The sequence below is a fragment of the Leucoraja erinacea genome, chromosome 26 (genome assembly GCF_028641065.1).
Source record: "Leucoraja erinacea ecotype New England chromosome 26, Leri_hhj_1, whole genome shotgun sequence".
NCBI lineage: Eukaryota > Metazoa > Chordata > Chondrichthyes > Rajiformes > Rajidae > Leucoraja > Leucoraja erinaceus.
This window is the reverse complement of record NC_073402.1, coordinates 17,018,212-17,038,016: the sequence shown is the minus strand read 5'-3', so window position 1 is coordinate 17,038,016 and position 19,805 is coordinate 17,018,212. Positions and strand designations below refer to the sequence as shown.

The 19,805-nt window shown below is 39.9% G+C and overlaps 1 protein-coding gene across 1 annotated transcript in view; it reads right to left on the bottom strand.

The window, feature by feature from the left end:
• Positions 1-19,805, bottom strand: part of LOC129709575 (microtubule-actin cross-linking factor 1-like) — a 335,842-nt gene that overhangs the window by 204,389 nt on the left and 111,648 nt on the right. Inside the window, exon 2 of the mRNA XM_055656025.1 lies at positions 10,835-10,896. Coding sequence (XP_055512000.1) covers positions 10,835-10,896 — 62 coding nt within the window. The remainder of the gene's footprint in view (positions 1-10,834; positions 10,897-19,805) is intronic.

Below are 19,805 nucleotides of genomic sequence, written 5' to 3'. Positions count from 1 at the left end.
GGGCCGAATGGCCTACTCCTGCACCTATTTTCTATGTTTCTATGTAAATTGTGTTGTGTCTTGCTTCTTTCTTGTGCATATGACTGCAGAAACAACATTTCGTTTGAACCTCAATGGGGTTCAAATGACAAATAAATTGTATTTATTGTATTGTATTGTATTATTCTGCTCCAGAGATGCTGAGTTACTCTAGCACTTTGTGTCTACCTTCAAACTAAATTTTTTTTTTTTTTAATTCAATGGCCACTATTTGTATACATTGGGTATGCAAGCAAAGAATTTCACTGTGCCTTGTCACATGTGACAATAAACAATTCCATTCCTTTCCTGTATTAGGCACTGATTAGGCATGTCCAGTTCTGGTCATCATATCACAGGTTGAATTATGGGGTACAGGACTCACTGCTTAATGGGCTAACAGAATCACCAACACTAATATATTAGAAAGGTGCCTGCATAGGCACTAAAAGAGCCATAGATATTGGATTGAGTGCTGGGATAGAGACACCAAGAACAGTTTTATTTTTGGCCAGCATGCACACAATGTCCCAAACTGCTGCCTTCCGTGCCATATATTTTCAGTATGGCAAACGGTCTCAGAATCATACTGAAATTCTCAGAAGTCGTGACTCTTCAAGACATTTCATTGCTATGTTTGGCATCAGTGACCACAAAGCTGCATTTATAACAGAAATACCCAGGAGAAGCTCTGCTCAGTGACATTATGATAAAAGTCTGCACGAAACACACATCTCAACGCACTTCAGAAAAATGGCCCAGAAAATAGTTTAAATTTAAGGGAAAAGAAACAGAATAGCTTTAGTGACTCGGCAAAACAACTGTGCATATTTATTTTGTTACGCACTGCAGTTTTTAAACATTGGATAATCAGATATTCCTTCAACTATACATGCAAAATTATCAGGAGTAAACAGAACACAATTGATTGCATAACATCACATTTACACTAGTGCAAGCAGTAAACATTTCATCTGGTTGTGGGTCTTTACATAATTATTGGCCACACTTGGTCTCTTGCTAATTAATTTCTCAAACCATAGTTCATTGAATGTACCTGAATGTGCATGTCCTTATTCGGGTGTGATGTAAATCTCAGCTGTGCAATTGCCATCAGAAGGCAATCTACATACTTTACGTGGATCTCAGTCAAATCTAGCTGAAGCTTATTTGATGGTATGAAATTTGCTAATTTTCAGTGCAACTTGGACTATATGTGGGTATTTCCTGTTCTTCAGATGATAGATAGATAGATAGATAGATAGATAGATAGATAGATAGATAGATAGATAGATAGAATGAATTTATTTGCCACACAACCAGGGTCGGTGGTATTTGGGTTGTCAGCAGCGGTACAATAATAAAGAACACACAACCACAATAAAAATTTTACACAAACATGATTGATGGTGCATTAAATTTAAAGCCTCGTTCAGGCACTTATTTGCTGCTGGTATCACAATTGTTCAGTAATCTTACAACAAACTACCAAAATATAAAGGCAGGCACAAGATGCTGGAGTAACTGAGGCAGCATCTCTGGAGAGAAGGAATGGATGATGTTTCGGGTCGAGACCCTTCTACAGATTCCAAAATATAAATATCTTGTTATAAATAAAGTTGTTTTATAATCCCATGCTGTTATACTGTATGCTACGCCACAGCTAGTGAAGGCATGTATCCCATGTCGCACCTTCACCACCTTATCTCCCCATGATGCCACCTTAGCAATACTTAGGCTTATACACCAAGATTACCACAATTAGTCTCTTGCCTTTATGAAAATACTCTGGGATTTTCTTTAATCTTGTACATCAGTGATATTTCATGCTCTCCATTGTTTTTTTTTTAAAGTACCTGCGACATTTCCAATACTCCTGAAGAGCCTCCCCATTTTCAGTTCTCAATACCAACCACGCGCTTTCTTTCACCCCAATGCTCCGTGTCCCTTGACGGCCAGGGTTCTTTGAACTTATCCTTTTACCCTTACGCAAACATGTTAGCCGCAAACTCTCTACTTTTACTTTTAAATGCCCCCTATTTGATGCAAATATCAGCTCTTGGTTTATTTTTTACCAGCACCCATCTTATTGGATTCAGGTTTCCCCATTACAGCAAAGATGAGGAGTCTTTGGAGTAGATGCAGAGGTGGTTTACCAGAATGCTTCCTGGATTAGAGGGTGACAGCCACTGGGAGAGGTTGGAAAGTTTTCCCTACAAAGACAGAGGCTGAAGGGAGACTTGATAGACGTATATAATATTAAAAGAGGCCTAGATAGGGTAGGCGTTCAGAAAAAAATTCCCATGGTGGAAATGTCCAACACAAGAGGGCATAGCTAGAAGGTGAGAATGTGAAAGTGACGGGGAGAACACGAGGAAAGGATTTGACAAAATAAATGTAATGATGATCTGGAATTCACTTGAGGTAAGGGTGATGCAAACTCTTTCACAAAGGAGAATTCTACACTTGAATGAGAACAATCTACAAGGCAACAAGGATAATGGAAGGAATGGGACTGGCACGATTTCTCTGGCATCAATTCCAAGGGATGAATAGCCTCCTTCTGTGCAACAATAATTGAGTGATTCCAGAATGAAAGCCTGCTTCTGTTATGAAAGCCGATCACTTACTGTGATAGTGGCACAATGAATAAATTACCAAACGAGGAGCAGAGAGACCTGAACTAACAGTTCAGAGACCGGTTTAAATTTCACCATGGCATCTGTTAAATTTCAATTCAGTTAATAATGTAAAATTGAAAAAAAAAACTTCAAGACCTACTAGTGGTATCTAGTACTAACCTGTTTTGACATATCCATCAGATTCTTTAACTTCCTACTGTGGGTAAATCTGCTATCATCACACGATCTTGCCTACATGTGAAACCTGATCACAGCAATCTTGTTGATTCTTAAATGCACTCCCAAACGATCTAGCAAATCACAGTCCAGGAGAAATTAGGGATGAGCAATAAGGGATGAGCAGTGGTGCAGCAGTATAGTTGTTGTCTTATAATGCCAGAGACCTGGGTTCCATCCTGACTACGGGTACTTGTCTGTACGGAGTTTGCACATTCTCTCCGTGAGCTGCGTGGATTTTCTCTGGAATCTCTGGTTCCTCCCACACTCCAAAGACATACAGGTTTGTTGGTTAATTGGCTTGTTATAGTTGTAAATTGTCCCCACTGTGTGTAGGATAGTGTAAGTGTACAGGGATCGCTGGCTGACATGGACTCGGTGGGCCGAAAGGGCCTGTTTCCACACTGTACCTCTAAACTAAACCCTAGCAATCACAACATCCTAAAGACAACAATTTGAAACTCACAGGTTAAGTGACCTAGGCTTAATCTGGATCTCGGGTGCTGTATGCTGAATTTGCATGTTCTTCCCATCGCTGTGTGGGATACTCTTAGGCACGTTTGTTTCCTCCCCACATCTCAAAAACATGCATGTTAGGAAGTTAATTTTGAAATGGGTGCTTGCTGACCAGTATGGACAGAGTGGGATGATAGAGCCTGTTTCTGTGCCATGTGACCCTACAGATCTGGGCAGCACAGTGGCGCAGAGGTCGAGTTGCTGCCTTACAGCACCAGTGACCCGAGTTCAATCCCGACTACGGGTGTTGTCTGTATGGAGTGTGTACATTCTCCCCGTAACCTGCGTGGGTTTTCTCCGAGATCTTCAGTTTCCTCCCACACTCCAAAAACGTACAGGTATGTACGTAAATTGGCTTGGTAAATGTAAAAAATGTAAATCATGTGTGTAGGATAGTGGTGTGTGTAGAGTAGTGTTAATGTGTCGGCACGGACTTGGTGGGCTGAAGGGCCTGTTTCCGTGCTGTATCTCTAAACTAAACTAAAGATTCTCATCTATGATTATTCTGAGAAACGACTTCAAAGCCTAATGTCAGATGAGGGTGGTATCTCTCCTGTGTACATCAGATGTCTTCTCGGTCACGACAGCATACCAGTGTGATCTGCATCAACAACTTGGCTGATGCATATACGCACGCCTGTTAACCAAGCATCATGCAACAGTAGTCACAAACAGGAACTCATCAGCTACCACATGTGAAAATCAAAGTGAATCAGCCAACACTGCAAGGTGCCTGCCAGCAAAAACAGCAACCTCCATGTTTCTGCTTTGAAATCTTAATCTCAAGACCTGCATTTAGGCAGAGATAATATAGCTCCCAGTCATTTTTGGGTTACTTTTAAAATGTAATTATAATAAATTATTAATACATCAAGTTTATCTGCTTTCTATTTTTTAAGGAGAGCAAGAGATTGTGGATATCATGTTGTGGCAAATGCAAGTTCTGATCATTTTTCATACAAATACCGTTCATGGGTCATTACTTAAAAAAAATAATTAGGGTGCCACAACAGTAGAGTTGCTGCCTTACAGCGCCAGAGATCCAGGTTCCATCCTGACGATGGGTGCTATCTGTATGGAGTTTGGGGGTATTCCCCAGGAACTCTGGTTTCCTCCCACACTCCAAAGACGTTCAGTTTTGAGGGTTAACTGGTTTTGGTAAAGAAGGTAAATTGTCCATAGTGTACGTAAGATAGCGCTAGTGCGCAGGGATCGCTGGTCGGCATGGACTCAGTGGGCCAAAGAGCCTGTTTCCTTGCTGTATCTGTAAATTTTAGAACTCTAAACTGAAGCACATAAGAACTGAAATTATTTGTTTGCTATTTCTGATCATATGTAGCCTAATCCCGTTCCCCAAATTATACCTAATCAGATTTGGAATACAATTTATTTGCCTGCAACTGCACCAGAAACAAATGTTCTTGGATTATTCAAAATATTGCACTTATAATATGCTGCAGGAGCTCATAAAACAAACATGAATTGAGTATCAGCATTCTAAAGGGCAAACTCCCAAAGGCAAATTCTTAAATAATCTGCAGGCAGATATATAACACACTTGTAACATTTGTAAAGCTCAAAATATTTAGTTTAGTATAGAGACACAGCACTTTAATATAGAGATACCACTGAGTCCACGCCGACCATGAACTACCTGTACACTAGTTCTATGTTATCCCACTTTCACATCCTACTTACTAGGGGCAATTTACAGAAGCCAATTAAGATTCAGACAATTTTAATGCAAGTGTACAGTTTGGAATGCATTTGGAAGGATAGCCAGAGGTCCTGTGATTGGAAAACCAATCTGGTCAGCCAGGAAGAACTCGATCGGCAACAACTCAGATGCACAGACACAGCAGCCAGTGGCTGAGCGCCCTCCGCATCGAACTCTTTGGCACAATGGAGGGCAGTGCGTTGGGCTCTCACCACATTGCGCCACTGTGGTCACAGTTTTTTCTTCTGTGAGTTTCCAAGTGGTGGGCAATTTTTGGTTGCCTTTTGTGACTGGAGTTGAATGAATGAGATAGATCTGTTCGTATATTTGTCAATGAATGCTTACATGAATGAAAATCATCGTCAGTAAATTGGATGGGGGTATAAGCAGCACAGTGAAGTCCACAATGAGACTGGATAAATTTGGAAGGAGGATACCAGAGGTCCTGGAGAAAACCAATATGCAAGAACCTAATTTAAGTTGACGCTGGCACTATAGTGCAGTAGAGCACTGCCAGAATCTAGATTTGGCAAAATGTGGATGAGACGAGTGAGATTCCATGTCAATGAATGTTACATGAATGAATCAGGTACAGCAAGCAAACAGTGCCCACAATTAAAGGGAAAACAGGGTAACTGCAAAAAATTACAAGTGGTAAAAAAAATGCTGGATAGAACTCATGTCAAAGCAGGTCGCAAGCAAACTATGGAAAGAGAAAAAGTCAATGGTTTAGGTCAAATCCTTCAACCGAAGTAGGAAAGTGAAAACTTTTAGGTTTCTGCAAGGATGTGGAAGGATAAGACAAAGGGACTATAACACGTTAGGTGTGGTCAAAGTTGGCAAGATCACTCAGATTCACAGAGCTGTGGTTGATAGTTTAGTATGTACAACTAGGGAGAGAGAGAGCGAGAGGGAGAAAAAACAAAAGGGACATTTTAAACATAGATAGATAATATTTTGGGTTGAGATCCTTCTTCTGGTCCGACGAAGGTTCCCAACCTGAAACATCACCTCTCCATACTGTCCAGAGCTGCTGCCTGACCTGTTGGGTTACTCCAGCAGTTTGTGTCCTTTTGTGTAAACCAGCATCTGCAGTTCCTTGTTTCTACACTAGAGCAAATGCAATCTGTGTGAGAGTGAGGTAACAATGTTGATTTGTTAATGAATATAGTTCAGAGATGTTGCAGAGAAGTGAAAGCAAAAGGAGAATTTTGGAAACTTTTGGTTTCAGTTCTCTCTCTACACATTGTGCTTTGTACTGTTTGAAAAATACACAGCAGTTGTTTGTGCACTGCAGCATTGCCAAGAAGAACAAGAGCAGTGGACACATGGGAAGAATGCCATCTGCAGGAATCACACTAAAATCATTTACAAATATAATTGTGGTAACAGTCTGCATATTATGGAGTCTTAAAACAAAAACAAACTGGTGGAGGGACTCAGTGAGTCCGGCAGCATCTGTGGAGAGAAATCAGCCTACAGGAGGGTCCTGACCTGAAATGTCATCTATCCCTTTCCCTCCACAGATGCTGCCCGACTCGCTGACTTCCTTCACCATTTTATTTTCTGCTGCAAATATAATTACTCTTCTTTCACCGTCATGAATTTAAATCATGGAAGTTCCAAACCTACACGGACAGTTCCTGACCAGAAGGACTACAGACATACATAGCAGTAAATGATGACAACCTTCTCTGGGCAATGCCCACATCCTACAAATGAATAACATTTTGAAGACTAGTTTCTGATTAAACCATGCCTTTCATGAACTGTATATAGAACTACAAAATTCAAATTAACATTTTCCTTGGAGAACCAATCAATGAGATCATGAATAAACTTGGTTTTATTCAAAGATGGGATATTGGGGTCACTGTAAGGGTCCTTATTTATATCTCCTGAGAACTTATCTGGCCTGAGAATATGGGCGTGACCCACCTTAGTGAACATTTGCTGTAATTCTGATCAATATTGCTGAATAGAGTGTTCCAGCATTTAGAACCTTAATGAGCAATCAACAACATATTTCCAAGATTGGACAATGTGCAACTTGCAGATTGACAGCTTCCCTCATCCTTTGATGATTGAGAGTGCAAGTCTGGGTGGCTGTGCTACAGGAGTAGTAGTGCTGCAGGTTACTGCAGTCCCTTAAACAGATGGTACATAACGCAGGCATGGTGAGGCAGTGATGCTGGAGTGAATATTCAGGATTGGGTGCTGGTCAGCTTGCTGATCTGTCCTGGATGGTGTCAAGCTTCTCGAGTATTGTTGGATTTGCATGCACCCAGGCAAGTGGAGAATATTCCATCATACTTCTAAATTGGGTCTTGTCGATCATGGCCAGCCTTTCTATTTCACAAACGAAGTCATTCACTGAACGAAACCCTGCTTTGTGTCTTCTGTTGTATCCAAGGTTGCTATGGCTGGCCATGTTGCCATTCTGGTCAATGGTAACCATGACATTGTTATTGCTAGAGAGGTCAGCAATGGTAATGACAGTGAGTGTCAAAAGTAGTTCGCTGCAAACATTCGCTGCAGATTTTTATCGGTCATTTAAGGGCAGCACAGGGCACAGCTACTGCCTCACATTGCCAGAGACTTGGGTTAAATCCTGACCTTGGGTGCCACCTGTGTGGAGTTTCTCTGTGACCATGTGGGTTTGCCCCAGGTGCTCCAGTTTCCTCATACATCCCAAAGACATGCAGATTTGTGGGTTAATTGGCCTCTGTAGAATTGCCCCTAGTGTATGGGGAATGGGTGTGAAAGTGGGATAACATAGATGTAGCGTGACCAGATGATCGATGGTCAGCGTGGACTTGGTGAGGCAAAGGGCATGTTTCAATGGTGTATATTTTAATCAATTCAATCAGTTGCCTGGTACTTTGAGGCTCGACTGGAACACCATAATCAAATAACGTCATTATTAGTGCTCTCTCTCTCTCTTTCACATCTCCCTTCTGGAATTCAACTCTTTGCTAAATTCCATGGGGGAGACCACTCGAATGTTGCTGTGGAGGTTAACGCATTGATTGTTACTTGTGCAACGATACTCTATAAAAACACACAGCAGCCACTGATACTTCAAACCCCTCCAAACCAGCCACAGAGAGTGGGACATCCTGCTTGGTCCCATCGTAACTAGGCGGGGGAAGACAATGAATAAATGTTCATGCCAATGAGGTCTCATCGACACCGTTCATTACAAGCATGGTTACAAGCATCAAGTCATTTTGTGCATTTGCTGACAAGTGGACAAAATGAACTTATGGACGTCAGTAAAAATGGAATTGGTTCGTAACCAGGGGATGGCCTGAACTTGATTGTTGACAGCACATTCTATATTTATGACAGAGAAAGGGAGGAGCATTTTGCCCTATCAACCACAGAAAGAATTATGAAGAATCTTAATAATAACAGCATCAAAAAAATGCTTGAACACTCAATAGTTCAACAAGAGACATTTGCACAATTTATCTTATAATGCTTAATTGTGTCACTCCATGAATCCTTCCTAAAATACCTACAATACTTATATCCCACTGAAGCAGCATGTGACCACAGAATAGTTATCAGACGAAGCAGCCTGCAAGGCTATTTAGAGGAGGGTGAGACACACAACTATTTAGGGCCTGATGAAGTACATTAGGATTCAGCCCTTGCTTGACATAACTTCTGCACGAGAATGATAAACAATTACTTTTAGAAAATAATCTGTAAAAATTATTTCAAGACTCTCTGCCCAAATGTCACAAGGATAATTAGATTATTAAATTGGATTTCAATAGCCACTATTATATTATATGAAAGATTGTGTCACATTAGGTGTGGATACCAATGCTTGCTTAAAAACATTGATCAGGAAAAGTTTCTGACCACCTAAGAAAAGTCAAGAGAAGGATCAATGACTCCTATTTAGTCAGGGAAACTTCGAGTATTTGCACTTGCACTTCAGAATTAGTGCATTATAAATGTTTGATAAACGACCATTATTTGAAATGGCTCCATAAATAAAACTTGCTGTTTAGTCTTTAAAGAAATCCAAGTGAACAAAAGTGGATCACTTTCGTTAGTTCAGCAGGATGGACATAATTTAATGACGTGCTTTCAGAATCAGCACTTGTTTCGAAACAGTCCATGACAAAAAAGATGAAAAACCACTTGTTATTGTTTGGAAATTATTTCATAGTTCTCAATTTTATTCCATTATTTTCTTTTGGAGATATGCATTATCTTTAACTATAAATATTGACTTTGTGTATTTCTCAGATGGGCAGTAAATAACGATGCATATTGAACATGGAACAGAACAGGATCAAGCCCTTCAGCGCAAATTATCCCATGTCGTCGTCAAACTAATATGCTCTGCCTGCGTGCGATCCATTTCTCTCAGTTCCCTGCATATCCATGTGCCTATCTAAGAGCCTCTTAACCACCACTATTGTATCTGCCTCACCGTCATCCTGGCAGCACATTCCATGGCACCCACTGGCCATGGAAAACTTGCACTGCACATCTCCTTGAAACTTTGCCACTCTCACCTTGAAGCTATGTCCTCGAGTCTTTGACATCGCCACCCTGGGAAAAACATTCTGACTGTCTACCCTACTCATGCCTCTCAATATTATATACTTCTATCAGGTCTCCCCTCAAACTCTGATGTTCCAGAGAAAACTATCTAAGTTCGTTCAGGGTCTCCTTGTAACTAATGCCCTCTAATCCATGCAGCACTCTGATAAATCATGTCTGCACCCTCACCAAACTCTCCACATCCTTCCTGTGATGTGCCGACCACAAACTGCACGCAATACTCCAAATGCGACCTAACCATAATTCTATAAAGCTATAACATGGTTTTCTGACTCTAATGTAATAGAAATTAGTATAAATTTAGAGAATTGGATGGAATGATAAATGTCGCTACCAAGCACGTCCAAAAATAGGAATATTTACAAAGAGGCAAAGAACAACAAGCCTTCCGATACAATAACTCAACTACCATTTATTTAGCAAAGCAGATTGGGTAGTCCATAAAATTAATAAAATAAAAACAGCATTTTCCAATACATTAATTCCACATTAAATGTTCATAATTTGATTAAGAAAATAAGGAGCTTTCAGAGCATACATGATCCAAGAAGTCAGACCCTCCCAGGAACCCTACATATACATTTATGCTTTTTAAACAATCAACTTGAGATGACTTAAACGCAACTCTGTATCAGAAGATCATGGTTTTGTTTGATGTTACATCAAAACAAATTTTCTTCAATCAACAGACTAACTGCATCTCTCCATTGCAAAACAAGCCAACGCCTTGTTAAAAATAATTTCTGAAAAACTGGCAATTGTGGGTCATTCGTATAGGTCTATCACGAATCTTTCCAACCTCCAGCCAAAAGTCTGAAGAAGGGTCTCGACCCGAAACATCAACCATTCCTTATCTCCAGAGATGCTGCCTGTCCCGCTGAGTTACTCCAGCTTTTTGTGTCTATCTTCGTCGCAAATTCAATGTATGATAGAGCTTTAAAATTTTTCTCGACAGCAAATAGATCTACAATAATATTAGGCAAAAACAAAGAATGGAAAGTAAAAGTGGAAAGCTACCAGACGTGTCCCAAAGATTAACAGAGAAATGAACGGTGTCACCTTCACTGTTATTTACTGTTGAAAAACAGCTTCAGGTATAAAAGCCTTTTGCACTGGGCCCCTCCCAGTTAAACTGTACCTTTATTAGATGTTTATTGATCCATTTTGTGAACGTCTTTTTCTGTACTCTGTCACGCTCATCTGCAAAAAAACATAAGAAAATAGGTTATTTTTCAATTTAAAAATATTCCATTTAAATATATTCAGATATGTAATTTATCAAATTAATTGAGTTCTGAATAGGTTAAACAATGAAACTCTTCATTGTTATCAATAATATCTGATGAATTATTAACTTTGTCAGAGTGGAGATCTATACCAAGCCTTTTTTTACAAAGATATCAAATTAATTTTGTGCTTGGGTGTAACCCTGGTCTCCAAATAAATACATTTCCAGACACGAGGTGCTGGAATAAGTCAGTGAGTCCGGCAGCATCCCTTTTCCTGATGCTGCCTGACCCGATGAGATATTCCAGCACGAGGTGCCTTCTTTGGTTAATCAGCATCTGCAGTTCCTGGTTCTTAAATGATGAATGGCGTTCTGAAATAGTGAAAAACCACATTGGGAACATGTTTTATGTATGGGAACATGTTTTATGTATTGTATTATGTACTACATTTTAAGAGATGCCTATTAAAAAAAGGAACAAAATATTGTGAATAGTGGAAAAACTGAAAACAACTACAACTGAAATACAATTTGAGAAATAATCAATATTATAAATATCTTCAAATCCGTGACTATCTGAAAAAATACACAAAAGACTATCATAACATGCCTCCAGACTTATTGGATGAAGCAATGAAGACAACGGCTGAATCAGCAAATCTAATATACTTATACAATACTATTTTAAATATAGAAATACCTACAACTGATGGTATTAGAAGAGACTGGGAACAAGAAATAGCTATAAAAATTTCAAAAGAGAGCTGGGATAAACACTTACTATATGTGCATAAATGCTCGATCAACGTACGACATACTCTAATTCAATTCAAAACATTACATAGACTATATTATTCAAAAATTAAAATAAATAAACTTTTCCCCAATGTCTCACCCACTTGTGATAAATGTCAGTCTCAAGAAGCTACCATAGCGCACTCTTTTGTTTTTTGTATAAAAATCCAAAAATTCTGGAACTAAATATTTGAAATCTTCACAAAATTAATTAAAATAAAACTTGTACCAAAAGCAGAATGGATCATTTTTGGAATAACGGAAGGTAACCCCGAACTAAACGTGTTTCAAAAGAACTTACTTAATTACGGGCTAATAATGGGGAAAAAAGCTTATACTCAAATTCTGGAAAAATGCTCCAATACCAACAATAAAAATGTGGATTTCAAACATGTTCGAAACATTACACCTGGAAGAGATGAGACTCCTCCTAGCAGGCAAAGCAGACCACTTCCAAAAGACGTGGTCTGCATTTATGGAACTATTACAAGCATAAGGTGCAATAGTAATTTAAAAAATAAATGGTACCAGGATCTGGTAACGGGGGGTAAAAAAACAAAACACGGTTGGTATATCCTTTTTTGCGGAGTTTTGTGTAATAATAGAGCGATTGTTTCTCCTTTTTTTTCTTTCTTTTCTAGGGTCTATTTCCTTTCTTTACTTCCTTCTCTAACTTCTTTTCTAAGGGGCTTTCTTTTCCCAACACTTTCCTGCACCTTCACGACTCTTGCTCACTTTCCTTACTTCTTTTATTTCTATCTTTTTTAAAGCTCGAAAAATGAAGTGGTACAACAAATGTATTAAGATATATGTGATGTGTATTACTGTAATTTACTGTACTTCTAATTAAAAAAAAAAAAAAAATGCTGGAATTACACAGCAGATCCAGCAAAATATGAGATAATAGACTTTCCACCTCTGGTCAATTATTTTCCTTCCAAGACCATCATATACATTGATTTGCTCTAAAGAAAATGCCGTTCTGATTATAATTGAGAATTAGAGCCTATTATATTTTTATTTCTAGGGGGTCTCCATAATAAATAATGTTAATCCTAATTGACAAGGTTCATCAGTAATTTATTGCCAGAAACAAATGAGACTTTAATTAACAATGTCTGGTGTCAAAAAATTTCAAACCAATACTGTTAAAGTGCTCTCTGGTTAAAATCAAAGCGACAGCTTTAAGACAGAATAGAAGTTTTATTTTGCATCTGTACGATTTGTAACCAGAATATTCTTTCCCCTGCCATCTTAAACTCTCATTCTGAAGCACAGAGTTGAACAAATTACATGACAGAAAATTTGAGGACAGGAACTTGAATGTAGGAATTAAACTGCCATATAGAAGATATTGTAGCTCCTTCACTAGACTACAGTTCTCTCAACCGAATACGAACTGTGTGGTAAAACGAATGGCCACTTGTATCCCAACCTTCTCACTTAGGATCACCATCTTCAGTACATACTTAAAAACACAAAGGCCCTTGTATTTTCCCACACGGCCAGAAGACAGGACCAGGTGGGCCGCAGCCTATTGAGGGAACTGTGTGGTCGCTGAGCCCGGCCACTGCTCGCCTCCAGAGGACTGTGGCACCAGAGCACAGGAAAGGAGCATGGAGGGAGCTGCTGATGGCGGACAGAACAGCAAGGGCCAGTAAGAGAGTGCACCGGAGTCGTGCCTTCCACGCCCTCAAGGTCGTCTGCAGGGGCGCCCCCGGGTCACAAAGGCTGAAGATGGCCGGGTGAGGAGAGGGACTACCCCGGATGGAGGCAACGGCTGGAGGCCCTGCAGCAGCCAGGGGCTCACCTAGATAGGGCGCCACTCCAGAGGACCAAGCGTGTGGCCGGACTGGACTTTGAAAATGGCGGCAAAACCTGGTGACATGCATGTGGCCCCAGTGGGGTATTTCTATGCCCTTTGTAGTAATGTGTGCTTAGATTTGGTTATATTTTACTGCATTGTATGTAATTTTTAAAAAATGTCACTGTATGTCTGTATACGTGATGATAAAGAACTATTGATTATAATCAATGTTACTTAAAACATTTTGAAATATAGTAGAAGTTCATTGTCTGTTTGCTGCTCTAAGCGCACAAAGCAGTAACATGCATATAGAACTCCTCAGAGATTTCGCTTCCATAACTTGTGTTATTTGCTCGCAAGTGCTTAACCTACAAAAATCCAGCAATATGACAAACTTGGTCAAGAAGCAAATCCCAGTGAGTGATATTTCTATTTAACAATCACATGCAAAACAAATTAAAAAATTCAGTAACTAGTTTGGATCTTGCTGTATATACAATCAGAATTTCCCAATGTGATTCAAATCTAATGTTTTAAATATGATAAAAATGTATAATCTTTTTAATTCTGCATATGAAAACTAATTTGTATTTAAAAATGAGGTTAAACTACTAGATCCAAGAGTCTTACACACAGCAAATCAAAAGTCAAACCATTTTCCTGCATTTTGCCCCAAACCTAATAATTCATATACATTTGGCAGGGTTACTTTATTAATTAAAAGACAATTTCTCAAACTTCTGGCACAAGATTGTGATCTTGCACGTTTCTATTTCAGTATGTCCTAGATTTCTCGTGTCAATCATTCATGTGTGAAGCATTTGACGAGAGAAAGCTTCCAAGCCTTCTTGCAACACAAATTATGCTTTTCCATAATGAAATTAGAATAACTATAAAGTAGAAATACAAAATAAATTAACCTGGTTTAAAGCAGCAAAGCACAGCTTGATGGAAGTCTCCACACACAGAACTTGCAAACATGCTGAATTGCACAATTCTATAAATTCTGAGCAGTGACTTGACCCAAATTACTTGGATAATAGAAACATAGAAGCATAGAAAATAGGTGCAGGAGTAGGCCATTCGCCCCTTCGAGCCTGCACCGCCATTCAATATGATCATGGCTGATCATCCAACTCAGTATGACGGGTGGTAGCTCACCAAATTCCTCATGAGGGAAGCTCTCTTCAGAAAAATGGCACCAGCATATAGTTTTAATGCCCAACCTGGTAACCAGATCAGTAGAATAAGTTATATATGATCTTGTTTAGGTTGCACACTGATTAATGATAATCAGAACCAAATTCATTATCTGAAGTAGTCAGCAAACCGAAAAGCCAAATAATCTAAATTCCAAAGGATTAACATTCCTTATTTATTAGAAAATGTTCCTAGTTGTTCAATGAACATGATGTTTAAAACAAGACCATGGTGCTAATCTAACTAATCCGGTATGCCTGCAAATGGGCCACAAGCCACTATTCCCTGCCTGTTTATGAGTTTAAATGTCTCTTACGCATTGCTATAGTATCTGCTTACACCCTGAGCTAAATGCAAGCTCAAGCCACCTACGACTGTGTAAAAAAAAAAAAAAGCTTGCCTTGAAAATTTCCTCTAAACTATCCGCTTCTCACCTTCAACCCACATCCTCTATTTGACATTTCCATCCTGGGAAAAAGACCGACCATCTAGCCTGACTACAGGTCTTGTCATCATAACATTTTTTTTTTTGGTGTGTGTGTGTGTGCGTGCGTGTGCGTGTGCGCGTGTATGTGTGTGTGTCGAATTGCCTGGGGTAATGGTGGAGGCAGATACATAGAAACATAGAAAATAGGTGCAGGAGTAGGCCATTCGGCCCTTCGAGCCTGCACCGCCATTCAATATGACCATGGCTGATCATCCAACTCAGTATCCTGTACCTGCCTTCTCCCCATACCCCCTGATCCCTTTAGCCACAAGGGCCACATCTAACTCCCTCTTAAATATAGCCAATGAACTGGCCTCAACTACCTTCTGCGGGAGAGAATTCCAGAGATTCACCACTCTCTGTGTGAAAAAAGTTTTCCTCATCTCGGTCCTAAAAGATTTCCCATTTATCCTTAAACTGTGACCCCTTGTTCTGGACTTCCCCAACAACGGGAACAATCTTCCTGCATCTAGCATACGATAGTGGTGTTTAAGGAGCTTTTAGATAGACACATGGAAGTGCAAAGAATATGGGTCATGTACAGGCAGATGAGATCAGTTTAACTTGACATCATGTTTAAGAAGGAACTGCAGTCTGAAGAAGGGTTTCGGCCCGAAACGTTGCCTATTTCCTTTGCTCCATAGATGCTGCTATACCCGCTGAGTTTCTCCAGCTTTTTTGTGTAACTTGACATCATGTTCAGCACCAATATTGTGGGCCGAATGGCCTGTTCCTGAACTCTGTTCTTCTCTCCTATATCAGGTTGGCTCTCAGCCTGTGACACTCAGTGAAAATAATCAAGGTTTGTCCTACGTCTCCTCATAGCTAAAATATTCCAATCCAGGTAACTTCCTGAAGTTCTTCTGCACTCTCTGCAAATCTTTATAACCTTCCTGCAGTATGGCAAGCAGAAGTGTACATGATACTCCAAAGGTGACATTTCGGGTCAATGACCCAATAACATTTGACGTTAATTGTTTCTCTTCACAGATGCTGACTGACCCGGAATATGTTTTTTAAAAAAAAATTGCATATTATACATATGATTTATACATACAAACGTAGTTTGTAGTTGGGGTGGGGTGGAGGGAACGGTTGATTTCCATGGAATCTAGATTATGGAAATAGAAACTTGGTTCCAGCATGGATGTTGACATGCATTGTCCTGTATTTCAAAGAGTACGTTATTTTGACAAAGTCAAGCACTGACTTTGAAAGGTTCTCATTAGTACCACAATTTTAAATTGCAAATATCAAGGCCACAATGAACTTTGTACTAACTTTTGCCAATTAGCTTTAAGTTCATCAAATGCTCACATTAGAGTCAGCTGTTCAGCACAGAAATGGGTCCTTTGGCCCTCCATATTTATGTCACTTTTTATGACTCTTTAGAGCATGCCCACTTGCTTGCATTAATTTCATGTCCCTCTATGCCTTGTCCATTCAAAATATCTATCAAGGTGCCTCTTGAATGTTATTGAACAAATATTAAACTCCTCGTTTTGGGTCAAGTACCAATTGGCCACTAAGACGGGGCAGCATAGTGGCGCAGCTGGTAGACATGCTGCCTCACAGCACCAGAGACCCAGGTTGAATCCTGACTCTAGTGTTGTCCGAGTCTGCACGTTCTCCCTGTGACCACGTGGGTTTCCTCTGGGTACTCTGGTTTCCTCACACATTCAAAAGGCATGTGGACTTGTAGATTAATTAGCCGCTAAATAAAATTGCCACTACTAGGTGTGGAGAGTGGATGCGAAAGTTGGATAACATAGGACAAATGCTAATGGGTGATGGATGGTTGGCAACAACTCTGTTGGCCGAAGTGACTGTTTCCATGCTGTATCTCTAAACTGAAGACCATTCTCACTACTTTATACTGCACAACAATTATTCGAAAAAACCTGCTGAGCATGTAATGAGGTAAGATGATCAATGTGAATGTGTCATATAAATAATTCCTCACTGCCACTGCCCTCCTACCTACTGCCCAACGCCCACAAGGAAATAAAGGTCCTGATTATTCACACTTTCTCTCGTCACCCTAATCCCAACTTCAGTTTCAGTAATAATTGCAATATAACCTTGGTCGGATTTAATTAGTCTTTTACAATGTCCCATTGTAGTATATTGTTTGTGTATTATTGTGCTGCATTTGAACGCACAGCTTAATCAAAAGCAATAGATAGGTGCATTGAACCTTCGGAGTTTGTACTACCTATTGTCATGCTTTTTATACATTTTTCAGTATAATATTTAATGCGTATAAAAATGAGAGACAGAAAGACAGAGCACCCGTCAACATGCCATCTACCATCTCACATTGCCAGCAGCCCACCAAATAAAGACTCTTCTGACTAAATGCTAACATTCAAGGAATGGTTGTAACAATATTGTTCTGTTTAATGACAAAGACTCTGAGGCGCACTTTATCAAATGAAAAGGGCAGTTAAACAAAGCAGCAATTGTGTTGTTATCCAAGATTTTGTGCTCACATTTCTGAAGTGGAGCTTGAGGGCATAGCCTTGAGAGAGTTTTGCGAATGAACCATGGTGGGCCAATATGGTCAAGTGCAACTGAAGAAGGGTCTCGACCCGAAACGTCACCCATTCCTTCTCTCCAGAGATGCTACCTGTCCCGCTGAGTAAATCCAGCTTTTTGTGTCTATGCAATAACCAAGACAAACTGGTGGATTATGGATATCATCTGCTGTTAGAAGGGCCTGCACAAAAAGCCACGGGGATATCAGAGTGACTGCAAGAGTTTGATTTTAGGGTATTAAATCGACAACACATCTGCAAGTGCTTCCTTCAGAGCTCAGTAATAGGAAGATGAAAAACTAAAATAAAATTACTACCTGTACTTTCAGTCTGGCCTTATCGAAGGATAGAAGTTCTGAAGATTGCAAATCAATTCTTGTCATGAGCACGCTTGTAACATGATGGCCAATATAAAATGAACCTTCATTGCATCATTTAAGATAATATATTAACCTTATTCTGTGCTATTATAATTTCATAAAACCATAAGATGTAGGAACGGAATTAGACTGCTCGGCCCATTGAGATCTACTCCACCATTTCATTCATTCATTCATTCATTCATTCATCATCGTTGAAAACATTAGCCACGCAGTGGTGCTGGTTTCCGACAGGAACAGTGACGGACACACCACACACCTCTGTCCATCCTCACCCTTCCGCTGCTGGAAGTATCGGATTTTGGTGTGTGTGCATTATCATCATTCCTTACAATGCTATATGCGTCAGTGATCTCAACTTCTACTGAAGTGTGGATGGCCGTTGGCTCGCTAGAAGCTCATCCGCCCTTTGACAGGTTTTGTTTTTGGTCCTGCTGGGGGTCCACAGCCCCCACCTCACCTGGCAAACCAGGTGGGGGAGACAGTTTAGTCGCCGACTATCCAACCATGGAGCAGGAAGCACGGGATTACATGGTACCCGTGGCGGGGGGAAACCACCCGACCTCCCATCATGGCTGACCTATTTTTCCTCTGAACCCCATTCGTCCACCTTCTCCCCATAACCTTTGAAGTTTCACGGTGAATTGCAATGGTTATGTGGAGAATGCTGAAGGAATGACTTCAAAACAGCAGTACACAAAATACTAACTAAATAAACAACCAAGCATCAACCCAATAATTTATTTTTGAAGACGAAAATCATATTGATTTGATTAAGTTTGCAGCTAGTATCATAAATGAAGGAGGGATCTGGCATTAAATCATGTGTCACTTCCCTGTCAAATGGTTTGAAAATAGAACGGTATCATTCATTTTTTTTACACATTTCACTTCCCCTCTATGAACAACTGTCAGCACCCAGTCACAGCTTCCAGATAATCAGGAATTTATTACCCATTTTAAAAGGATCTGGTGCCCAAATCAGCATAAAACTCATTCACGATACAATGCATCGCAACCTAAATGGTTACAGGCATTAATTTAACAAAAATAAAATTATTGAAATGGAACTCTCACGAGAATACAAATTCTGCAGTTTTTGTGCCATTTTGTGCAATACTTGAATACCACATATTCCCAGGATTAACTATGTAGGAACGAACTGCAGATGCTGGTTTAAATCAAAGGTAGACACAAATGCTGGATTAACTCAGTGGGACAGGCAGCATCTCTGGTGAGAAGGGATGGGTGACGTTTCGGGTCGAGACCCTTCTTCAGGCTCAGCCGTTATGATCAGTCTGAAGAAGGGTCTCGACCCGAAACCTCACCCATTCCTTCTCACCAGAGATGCTGCCTGTCCCGCTGAGTTACCCCAGCATTTTGTGTCTACCCAGGATTAATTAGATAACTCAAACTTTAAATATTAGCACCAGAATGAAATGATAATTTTTCACAGTCCACTATCTTCATCAGCACCTTGAAAGCTGTGAAACATTAAATGCAAGAACAATTCAAATAGTAGGCCACAGGGCTGCTCAAAATCTGAAATACCAATCACATTATGGCCAATCCTGTGCCTATGACATGTTTTCCCTTTAAATTTTGCAGTCTAAAAATCTATCGATTCACTGTGCATTCACAACCCAAAGTGCAGAACTGCAACCCCCCCCACCTA